Source organism: Bactrocera dorsalis, chromosome 2, assembly GCF_023373825.1.
Source record: "Bactrocera dorsalis isolate Fly_Bdor chromosome 2, ASM2337382v1, whole genome shotgun sequence".
Taxonomy (NCBI): domain Eukaryota; kingdom Metazoa; phylum Arthropoda; class Insecta; order Diptera; family Tephritidae; genus Bactrocera; species Bactrocera dorsalis.
Genome location: NC_064304.1, coordinates 31,144,185 through 31,156,820, shown reverse-complemented (window position 1 = coordinate 31,156,820; position 12,636 = coordinate 31,144,185). Strand labels below are relative to the sequence as shown.

At 33.6% G+C, this 12,636-nt stretch overlaps 1 protein-coding gene across 7 annotated transcripts in view; it reads left to right on the top strand.

Moving 5' to 3' along the window:
• LOC105231876 (acetylcholinesterase) overlaps positions 1 to 12,636 on the top strand; it is a 195,084-nt gene that overhangs the window by 156,236 nt on the left and 26,212 nt on the right. For 6 of the 7 annotated variants that reach the window (XM_049449428.1, XM_049449427.1, XM_049449426.1 and 3 more), the window contains one exon: positions 9,893 to 10,167. The exons of the other annotated variant lie outside the window; for it this stretch is intronic. In XM_049449428.1, coding sequence (XP_049305385.1) covers positions 9,893 to 10,035 — 143 coding nt within the window. In that variant the 3' untranslated portion in view covers positions 10,036 to 10,167. Of the gene's footprint in view, positions 1 to 9,892; positions 10,168 to 12,636 lie in introns of those variants that run through there. 7 annotated transcript variants of the gene reach the window in all.

Below are 12,636 nucleotides of genomic sequence, written 5' to 3'. Positions count from 1 at the left end.
ATGCCAATGCCAACAACAACAAGGACAACAACAACAACAACAGAAAGTGAAATATAACATACAACAAAAGTTAAATGGCAACAAATATGGGCAATATGATTTTTTGCTAATTTAAATTTTATATAATTTCGACGAACGAATAACCGTTGAACCCGAACGGACGAAGAGAGACACCAGCAAAAGACCAGCACATTTGCATGGCATGAATAAATAGCCAAAAAGGGGCAAAACACGAGGTTCGTTTAATAAAAGTTACTAAAATGAAGCATGAATACGCCAGTCAAATGATAATTTCTACGAAAAAGCTAAAAAAAAATGTGGATACTGCTGCTAATATAGTCAAAAAAGTGGGCAGAAGAGCGGTGCAGCCGAAGTAGGGGCGACACAACATTGGGAACACGTGTGTCAAACGCTGCGTTTTAATCTTACTAATTAAAGCACGAAAAATGGTGTTCGGCGCAGCGCATAATATGCAGACAGACCCACAGTCTGGCGAACGCGCAGTCCGACCGTCATGTAGAGGGACCGCCGAAACACCGAGCCAACAGGTTCATAAAGCTAAGGCGAGCGTGGCAAGGTAGACGCGTGTCGATTTGTACTGTGCTGTATGGCTTGGCTGGGCATAGAACTGCCTGGCAACACACCCGGCGCAGCTTTCGCTCGGCGCTCTTTCGTTGCCGGTGTGAAAATCGGGTTGCCAGTGTTAGATAGTCGACCGGCTAACTGGTTGGTGTCATTAAGAAAGGTGCCGAAGGCGACTGCTTGTCACTGGCTGCGCGTTTGGCACAAGCATCAGCTGGATGACCGCAAGCGGCGACGACAAAGTGTCTGGCGCAGCGTTTTTGCCGATGAGTGTGCGGTGCTGAAAAAGCGCAAAAAAAAGGGTATAAAAGAGTCTATACTCATTTATAAAATTGGCAATGCCCGTTTTTATTGGCTGTTTTTTAGGCACATGGCACGTTACGGGACCATATTTCATGCCATTGTTCTGTTAGAGAAATTTATATGGGGGGATTAAATGTGTAAAATGAAACAGTAATTAATATTTAAATTGCTATGAAATCAAAATTGCTTTTTTCTGTCGTTGGGGCATATACATACTATTGAATTTGTTTATTATTTCTATTTATTTTGTTTTTTATTTAATTTATAAGTCTGTGCTGTATTGCCAAATGGAAACGATTAAATTTTATAATGCTATCTGTGCAAAAAGTGGTCCATATAAAGGGTGATCTATTTCGAGGTTCTCTATTTTTTTTAAAGAAAAAACGCAGAAACTTCAAATTTAATGCGGAATGTTTATTATCATTCGAAAGAACCAACTTTTGCATTTATTTTTTGAAGATTATTTCTATCAAATGTTGGCTGCGGCTGCGTCTCAAATGGTATCCGACTGGTTTCGACTGGTTTCGACTGGTAACCGGCGAATGACACGCTCGATGTTTTGATCCAACATCTGAATTGAAACTGAATTGTCCGCATAGACTTAAGACTTTACATATCCCCATCATTTTTGAATAAATATGAACCGATGATTCCATCGGCACACAAATCACACCAAACCATTGTTTTTTTTGGATGGAATGGCAGCTCTTGTATCTCTTCAGGCTGCTTTTCGTCCCAATTGCGGCAATTCTGCTTCTTTACATATCCATTGAGTCAGATCATAGCTAAACAAAATTTGGCTCGACAACGTCAGATCTTCTTGAACCTTCAAAGAGCTCATATAGCGAAGCAATATCGATTGGGAAGGTCGAGCGGCTTTAAGTTCTTGCACAAGCTGTATTTTGTACGCGCTTTCAACTTAAGATCTCAACGAAAACGGGCCAGGTTTTTCCATACGTCACCGACTCGACTTTTCACGGTCTTCGTCTACACTCTCATCTACGGCTGCTATAGTTTCTTCACTGCGTACTGGACATGGTCTATTTGGACGAATATTATCAAATAATGAATGCTTAACCGAAGCGGGAAACTCATTCTCTACACAACGTTAGTCTTAGTAATAAAGTTGTAATTCCAATCGCCATTTCGCCATACCAGGTTTGAACTTTAAGGTGGATGCATTGGAACCATTGGTTGGGTAATCTCTCGAAATTTCTGACGAGTCAATACCGATCGTTGTCCTGATCAAATACAATTCCTCTCCTAATAACCAAAGCTGGGCGTACAGATCCGAAGAAGAGTTTGGCCGTAAGGGAGCTCCTCATGGTAGATGATTCCATGCCAATCCTACAAACACATAGCAAAACCTTTTTCGCAATACAACTACGCCTGTTTTCACTTGAGTTGGTCGTAAGTGATTCAGTCTGCTTCAGAAATGGGCGATTTATTTGGCAGCATGGAAACTCGGTTCATAAGGTTTTTTGAGTTCACTTGTGTGGCAACGATAGATCGAGCTTCTTTTTGTACCCATCCCTATTTCTATGATTCCAAAAAATTTTCTGTGCAATGTTAAGCTCTTGAACACTCAAAACCGTGCTTCCATGACGATTGACATTTTCCATTACTTAATCGATATTTTCGATAACTGAACTTTCAGAATATGGTATATTAGGTTGTCAAAAAAGTCTTGCGGTATTTTCGCTAGTTGGCGCTGAAAGCGCATAGTTCTAGTTTTATTCGTCGCATCAGGTCATGCTATATCTTTTTGGAAAGCTCATTTCACGTGCTAACACGTGTTTGATTGATTGTCGTTTCTTTTAAGTTGTTCGTGAGTTATAGCGTCGCAAACATGGACCAAAATAAAGAGAAAATACGGCATATTTTACAGTACTACTACGATAAAGGCAAAAATGCATCTCAAGCCGCCAATAAAATTTGTGCAGTTTATGGACCCGATACAGTTTCCATTTCCATCACACAACAATGGTTTCAACGTTTTCGTTCTGGTGTAGAGGTGGTCGAAAATGCGCCACGCTCCGGAAGGCATGTCGTCGAAAATTGCGATAAAATCGCTGAATTGGTCGAAAGAGACCGGCATAGTAGCAGTCGTAGCATCGGTCAAGAGCTGGGCATGAGTCATCAAAAATTCATTTCAATTTTAATAAAAAAAAAGTATTCAATAAAAATTCCGCAAGACGTTTTTGACCACCAATATTTTTGGCATCAAGATTATTTGGCAGTGATATTGCTCATGTTATTCATATTCATATTTTCCTAATGCCGTACAGTGTATTCCGATATCAAATTAACGCTATCTATTGAAAACTAAAGGACTTACTTTTGCTGTGACTATGTTTCGTGACGGTTTTTGTTGTACATTAATTAATTTCCTCACTATATTGTTACAATTGAAATGAGAAAGTCGTTTTGGCAAAGTGAAAATATTCCATACAGCATTCAGATTACCGAAATTAAATAATAAATAAAGTGAAAAATCATATGAATGGAATTAAACCAGAGTTGTACTTTCGCCTTACAGGAAATTTACTTGGATTCGGTGAAATAAATCAGTTTGATGGCTCTACTTTGTATAGTATAGTAAAAACAGTATATTATTTGTTATTGTCACACGGAATATATTTAACTTTATTGCCTTTTTGACATTTTTACAACTTTGTTTGTGTTTTGCTTGCAATTAAAGATTGATATGGACAAATTTTTGAGGTTCAAGAAAAAAAAATAGGAACGAAACTTAGTTTCAGGCTTCAATGAATATATAACTGAGTATTTTTATACTCCAGCAACATGTTGCACGGAGCCTTTTGTTTCCTAACGGTTACCTGAAGATAATTGATATATGTAGATATACGAGGTTTGACAATTAAGTAATGAGACTGATTTTATTGCCGCGCTTGTGGTAAACCTGTGACCTTGAAATTAACTTTCTCTTTTTCACGCATCCCTCCCTTCTCCATTGATATATGTACCATCGCCTGCTGCGTCAAGTTGAGTAGACGTGTGTTTGTAGTGCTCGTCACGAAAATGGAAAAACGAAATCAAGAGCAACGCGTCGCGATAAAATTTTGCGCCAGATTGGGCGAAACAGCTTCTGAAACGTACGCTAAAATTGTAAGAGGTATAGTGATAGTGCTCTACGACCCGGAAACCAAACGCCAAAGCTCACAATTTTTGTCTGCGCGGGGGCCCCTCAAAGCTCGCATGAGCAAGTCGAAAGTGAAAACGATGATTATTGCCTTTTTTGTTAGCCGTGGAATCGTCCACAAAGAATTCGTTCCACCGGGGAAAACTGTGAATCAAGTCTACTATTGCCAAGTACTCGAAAGATTGTGAAAACGAGTCAACAGGGTGCGCCCACACATCGCTCGTAACTGGATCTTTCATCGCGACAACGCGCCGTGCCACACCGCCCTTAGCGTGTCCCAGTATTTGGCCTTCAAAGGGATCGCCGTGTTGCAACAGCCGCCTTATTCGCTCGACATGTCACCCTGTGACTTTTTTGTTTCCTAAAACAAAATTGGTGGTCAAAGGAACCCATTTTGATCGATTACGGACATTCAGGCGGCCGTGACGAGGGTACTCGTGGACATCCCAGTCGAAGCGGTTCAGAAATGTTACGAAGCATGGAAAACGCGCTGGAATCGCTGTATAGCTACCCAAGGAGACTACTTTGAAGGGGATTGCAGAGTTGTAGAATAATATTCAAATATACGGTTTGTATGGAAACAGTCTCATTACTTAAATGTCATACCTCGTAAATTATATGAAGTGTACTTGGCCCCTCTCCGAATATGTTAAATTTATATATCTCAGAAGCCACTAAAGTTATTTCAAACAAACTTGCTGAGAAAGGCGTCCACTCTTCTTACAATGGTTATACCGGAAACTAATAAAGGTCCGATAACTCAATAAGTAAAGCTTCAGAAGCATTAAGCTTCTTAGCCAAGGTGGTGCGTAAGGTCTCTATAAAAATTTTAAAAATTGGACAATGCACTGTCCACCTTTAGATGAAATCCTATATCCTAACCTCGGGAAAAACTCCTCTGCACTTGAGGTAGTGGATTGAATAATATTCTTATCTTACGGCAATAGAACATTATTGTCTATAGTTAGTATTTTCTTTGCGAAAGAACGGTTGTAGTGAAGTAGCGAAGTGCTCGTGCATTTCGGAAACTCAAATGAGGACTCCGCATGTTGGCAAGCTGGGAATATGAGAGGTCTCGGGCAGGGAAACACAGAACTTCTCCACTACTTCCTTATAATCTATACCAATTTATTGCGGAACCTTCTCTTGATTGTTCTTTCTCAGCTCATATACCTACGAACGATTTGCGGGCGGGAGAGAAGCCGTTAGAGAAGGGATGCAGTGAGCTTTTTCACGGATGGAAGGAAGTTAAGGAGAGTAGGAGGTTAATACTTCTCTCGGGTGAGGTATCCATCAACTCTAGTTTTAGACTACAATATTTAGACTACAATGTCACTGTAGCTAAGGTGGATGGCTGCTGTCAAAGAAGCGGTAAAAGTACTGCTCCGAAGTTCAGCTTCCTTCGAAGAGGTGTGCATTCACTCCGTTGACCGAGTGGCTGTACTCACTTTGAACTTTAACCGATAATATCTTTTAAAGAGTTAGAATTACGAAAAATTGTCAGGAAACCTTTTTCAGAGCATTCAATTTCCTACAAAACCCATAAAACGAAATATACATATTATATTTCCAGATAATTAGAAGCGAGATATATATTTTTCTATCTGATGGTAAGAAATAATAATGGATAACGGTTAGGCGTAGATCTTCCCGTTACAATTAAGATCTTATACTTGGAGAGCCTTTCTTAGAGCTGTCATCAATTGATTTTTATTCATTTTTTTTTTACCCACCCTAATATACATACTAGTGTAGGCATAAACGCATTTACAAATAATAATTTGCCACTCTTGTCACAGTCCAAGTAGCTTGTCTCTTCAAATATTAATGTGTCGGCCTGTTTGACACTTGCAATTGTCAAATGTATGTATATGTGTGTGTGTATGTGTCACCGGCATTTACACACAACTCGCGCGCCAAAAATTATTGCTCAAATATGTTTGTAGTTGTGTTTGTACAATATGCTTTTATTGCTATTATTGTTGTTGTTGTTCACATTGCTTTTACAACAAAATTTCTATTTTTGTATACATTTTGCGTACAACAATTGCGTACCGGTTTGCATATGTATGAGTTTATGTATTGTGTTCCTGCGTTTGTTTGTATAGTATGTACATATGTAAGGTAGTTTGTGCCTTTTGCAAAATTTGTTACAATTCAATTCAAAAGTGTTGATTGTTGTATAATGAATATTATATGAATAAAATCTTTGCAAAATTTGAGCGTCTCAATTCGAACAAAAAAAATTAAAAATAACACACTTTAAATGGCAGTAATAATCAAATAATATAAACACGCCACGAGGCTATAAAGTAGTTGTAAAAAGAAATAAAAATGGCTTTCGCTTCGTTGTTGGCTCTTTTTGCCGGCGCATTAATAGGTAAGTAGCGAATGCTGAGTGAGAAGCCCAAAAAAATTTGAAATTTTTAACAACTGCATCAATCACACAAATTCGCACATATTTTCACTTGTTTTTTGCCGCTTTATTACAAAACGTTATTTACATACATATGTACATACATACATACTAATACGTTACCATATTTTTTCTCGCTTTTTTGTTCTTTATTTGCATTTCTGCGTTGTTTACAGTACGAAAGAAGAAAATACATTTGCTTCGGTTGCAGTGAAGATCGAATTATTTTACAAAAAAACGTTTCCATACAAGAACTTGATTATATTTCATCAAGTAAAAAAAATTTCGTACAAGAACTTGATTTTGATCGTTCAGTTTGCATGACAGCTATATGCTATAGTCGTCCAATATTGGCGATTCCGACAGATGAGCAACTTTTTGAGGAGTAAAGAATGTGTGCAAAATTTCAGAGCGATATCTCAAACAAAGTTGGACGAGTTCGTATATATACAGACTGAGAGACCGAAGGACTAACATAAAAAACAAAGCATATGTATTGTGTCACATACTATTAAGTATGAGCAAAACATAAACAAATGACGCAGATCACTCAAATAGTATTACTTGCTGACAGTTTGGCCAATCGGATCGAATTCGAAGTGCACCATACTTCGATAATCGAAGAAAACTCTCAACATAAACTTAATTTTTGAATTGCTTTGATGTGGCACTTTCGGCTTTCGCTCACCTTTGCCACGATATTCGGCCGTTTGATCGTCTGTTTCCGGGTCGTAAGCATAGATCCAAGACACACCGCCAGTAATAATACGTTCTATGTCATTCTAGTATTCGGAAAGCATTTTTTCGTAGTTTTAACGCGCCGATGTTTTTAGGCCCAAATGATCTTTAAAATTAGCTTTCATTTATTTTTTCGATATTCCAACGATGCCAGTAAAATCTCCGACTGTTAATTGTCGATTCTCAAGCGACAATTAATTTATTTTATTGACAGTTGATGGCCGTTCTGAACGTGTTTTGTCGTCAACGCGTTCTCGACCTTCTTTGAATAATTTTTATCAAAAATAATTGCTCGCACATAGGCTTTCAATTTTTTTATCGCTGTTATATTGTTAAAATCTAAAGCTATGTATTCCAGTTTGAACCATTTACCTGAAAGACAGAGCAAAACAACTTGTTAAACTCTATACTTGCATTTGCGATAATATCCTTATCAAATCTCAACCAACATCCTGTCTGTTGAATGTTTTTTTACACCAGCTGTTTGTCCAATAGAAATCACATTATATGATAAATCTTATATAATATAAACCTCTACCTATAATATCTCTCTAATATCAAATCGTCATTAATTTTATTTTTGCTAATTGTTTTGGTATGTTATGAGACGATTGAAAAATAACTTTGCAGTCTTACGTTGTTGCCGAGATCTTGAGCTTCAATTTCAGGCGTCAAATAGTCGCTTATCATGGCGCGATAATGGTCGCCATTGACCGTTCCGTTCTCACCAGCATTACTTTTGAAGAAATATGAATCGATGATTCCTCTGGCCCACAAACCACACCAAACCGTTGTTTTTTTCTGGTTAGAATGGCTTGTTTACATACCCATTGAGACAGAAATGGATCTCATCGCTGAACAAAATTTGACTCGAAAACTTTTAATCCTCCTGGAACTTTTCGAGAGCTCATAGAGCGAAGCGTTGTCGTTTAGGAGGGTCGAACGGCTTCGGCTCTTACACAAGTTGTATTTTGTATGTTTTCAATTTGAGATCTCCACGGAAAATGTGAAAGTTGTTCCATATGTCAGTCCATTATTGTGAACGGCGCCACGGTCTTCGTGTACACTCTCAGCTGCGGCTGCTGTATTTTCTTCCCTAAGTACTGTCTGAGATCTATTCGGCCGAATATTGTCCAATAATGAATACTGGGTCTCAAGATGGGTGATGGTGTTGCGAATAGTATGCTCAGTAGGTCGATTATGCTTACCATAAGTTGAGTGAAGCGTGCGATATCTATTCTTCACAGAACGTGAATTTTCGTAATAAAATTAAAGGATTTGTAAACGTTGTTCAGGCGTAAGTCTTTCCAGTATATTATATTAAACAATACTGAACAAAATTAACATGAGAGCTTAACACGACTCACGTCTGATCCGACAAAAAAAAGGCTATTGAAAAAAGTACATACATATACTTGGATCACCCGTATAAATTATTAACACATTCTGCCAAATTTACTATTTATTATTGTTGTTAGTTTTTCAAAGTCTTCCTAGAATATATGTGATCACCGTGCTATAAGTATACTCATAGTTTCTTAAATATTTTGATATTTTTGACAGAATTACCACAGCTGATTCGAATGATGGTTCTTGCCCGTGAAACTATTTTTTAACTGATCCTTTTGAGATCAAATAACGATTACATTGAGGATTATATTTTTTTAGATATACATATTATATTAATTATGTTATTTGTTCGAAAATACATTTGATGCTGGTCATGAGACCATAGAACTCGCTTCTTGGATATAAAATTGGCAACTGATTTTTTTCATCGTCATATCAGCAACTTAATTGAGAACGTCCAAAAAACTGTTCTCGTTGGCATTTGACTGATAGTACCACATGCTCTCATACATACAATTTTGCTGACGTATTATTCACGAACTCGTCGATTTAAACTACCGCCATTTAGTACCGATATAACGAGCATATGTAGAAACATGAATTCTTACTTAATTTATTCGATATATTTGCACTTTGTGACTTAAGAAACTTAAATATGTATTTATTTTGGGTAACTCAACAAAAAATAATTTTGGACATAAGAAATATTAAATGGAACTATATAAAATCATGCGGGTTGAAGTCTATTTGTGTATATACATATTTGATTCGCTTATCATTGGGATGTTAGTAATAGCTCAAGTGATACTTACATACATAATTCGACATTTTTGACATAGCTTTTTGGCAAAAGCATCAAAATTGTGATAAGCAAAAACCTTGGGAGCTTGAACAAATTATAATGTCTTTCTATAGTCCGGTTCAAATTTGATCAAGTTAGAAACAAAAACCTTAAGAGCTTGAAAACAAATTTTGTCTTACACTCTGGTTCAAATTTCATTAGATGCAGAGCAAACCATCTTGAGAGCTTGAATAAAAAGTACATAATACGTATAGTTTTTGTTTTTCGGAAGAGATCTCGTGAAGAAAATCTCACAATGGATTCTTGTAAAAAATAATTCCCAAATCCGTTAATTTATATTTTTTTATAATTTTATAAAAAAATGCTTTATATTAATTATTTATATACCTATTTTAGTGCTATATACATACATATATGTTCATATGTCTTATCATTTACCAACATTGAACTATATTCTGAAAATAAAGTAATAGTTATAAGTTTACAGTTATTTTCGCCATACAACAATAACCACCAACTCTCTCTATCTTTTTTGCAGCGCAATGCGAACTCAAACCATCATCCGCTTCCTCTCTGCAACAAAAGCAACTACACTTGCTGCTGCAACAAAGGAGCATCGTGACGTTCATGTTGGCGCTGTCACTGGTCTTAGGCATTCCGTCAGTAAATGCATTTTTCTAAAACACAAGAACAATGTTAGGAGCGCACAAGTAGCTACAGACAGGCAATAAATGCAAAAATTTACAACAACAAAAAAAAGAACATGCATATTATTATTAAAAAAGAAAATATGAATAAGAATGACAAACAATTTATTATTACCAACTAAAGAGACACATACACACACACACAGGCGCACACATACACACACACATAAAGGCTTATAGCGAAACGCAAACTGAAAACAAATCAATAAATTTGTAAAGAGCATTCATTGTAAGAAGTGTAGTTAATGTAAGCGTAGTTGCAGTTGGACGGAAGAGTAGTATAAATATATATGTGTGTGTACATATGTATGTTTAAGCAATGTTAGGCGTCAATTTTGTTTAATTGATATAAAACGCACACAAAAATATTTAATGGGACATGAAAATGCGTGTTAGAAAATTCCTTACAAACATACTATTTATATACACACATACATACATAACAACGAGTAAATGCATTTGTATTGCTTATTCGGAAGGCCTTGTGCATATCAATGTGTAATAAAAATGTTTAAATTTAATTTTTGAAACCTATTTTTGAGTCTAAGTAGATTTTCGATAGAAATTAAAGCGTTAAGGTGTCCATTTTAATTTTAAAAATATTATAAAATATTATTTATATCAAAAAACTATATTTTGTAAAATTTTCGAAAAGTTTTTGCTAAAAACTTATTAAATATTGAAAAAATCGCAAAAGCTTTGAAAAATAATTATGTAATATTAAATCTTATAAATATATACATTTTCTTATTAATAAATAAAAAACTTTTAATTTAATAAAAATAATTTATTTTTTAATATTTTATAATTAAGAAAATAAAATAAATTGTTTAATTCATTCAATTAATTTTTTGTTAAAAACATATTATGTATTGAAATATAAAATCGTAAAAGTTTTGAAAATTAATTAATATTAAATATTATTAAATATATAAATTTTCTCATTAATAAATTTAAAAAATTTAAATTTTTTATAAAAATAATTTCTTTTTAATATTTCCTAATAAAAAAAAATAATTTTTTTAATAACTTTTTTTATTTATAAATCTGTTTTGAACAATAAGCACTCAATTTTTATTAAATTTTTCTTAATTTCTTTTTTCATAATTTGTATACTAATATATTTTAAATTTTTCCCCCGATTTATTATAATTTTTTTGTAATAATTACAAAATTTTTAATTATTTCTTTTTACTATTTTAATTTCATTAATTTTTTAATGAAAAAAAATTGATTTTATATATTTTTTAATTATATTTATATATTATGTTTTTTTTTTGTAATAAATACTAAATTCTTATTTCCTTCTTTAATTTTCTATTTAATTTTTTTAAATTATGTTTCAAATAATAAGCTTTTAATTATTAATAGTTTTTAAATTAAATTTTTAGGAATAATTTTAGTTTTTTTATAATGTTTTCAAATATTTTTTTAATAATTTCTTCGTTAATTTTTAAATATTTGCTTAAAATAATGTTTAATGTAGTAATTTGATATTTTTATTTTTTAATTAAATTAAAGTAAGAAAAATAATATTTAAAAAATAGTTACATAAAAAATTAGTAATTTAAAAAAATAATAAGTTAATACATATTTTTTTTTTAATTACGCAATTTTTATTTAATTTTTTTTAATCAATCACATTTTTTCCCATTAAATTTTTTTGTTTAATTATTTAAAAAAAAATTTAAAAAAGGCTCAAGAAATTATTTTTTTTTTTCAAATTACTATATTTTTATATAATTTTTTTTTATCAGTAAACTTTTCCCATTTAATTTTCTTGCAATTATATTTTTAAATAAAATTTTCCGATTATTTCTAATACTTTTTAGTTGTAAATACTTTTTTTAATAATATTATTTCATAATTATTTTTGGAAAAATATTTTACAAAATTTTTTAGCATTTTTCAAAACTTTAATTTTTTTACAATTTATATGAACAACAATTTTTCTGATAAACAATTTATTTACTATAAACCAAATAGTTAGTTTCGCTATAATTTACAACGCCTTCAACGTAATCGCGCGCACACACACACACCCACATACATTAATACACTTTTTTACCTTTGCGGCAGCTGCCGAGCAGCCGAAACACTTTAGCTTGGAGAACCAAACCAAAGTAGTTACATAATTGTTTTTTATGAGCCAGAAGGCAGATTCCAAAACCCTAAATGGCACATACAAACATGCATATGTATTTGTGACAATTGAAAAAATAATAAAATTATAGAAAATTGGACTACCGCAAGCATAGTTTTGTACAATCAACTAAATTTCGAATACGAAGTTAAATTAAAACTAAATATATATAAATGTTTAGCGACATCAAAAAAAGTATGCAAATTTTGCAGAATATTAAAGATTTTATACCTAAATTGCGATGAAGCGATGAGATAAGAGATCGCTAAGAAAATTTAGAAAAAAATAAATTTGGTACTATTAAATCATTGTGGGTACAGGTAAACCTCAGATGACATGGATGCGAGGTTGGAAATATGAATAATTCAGAATTTTACGAATAAAGAAGACGAGTTTTATATTAAAAAATCTTAGACTGAATTACTATTATTT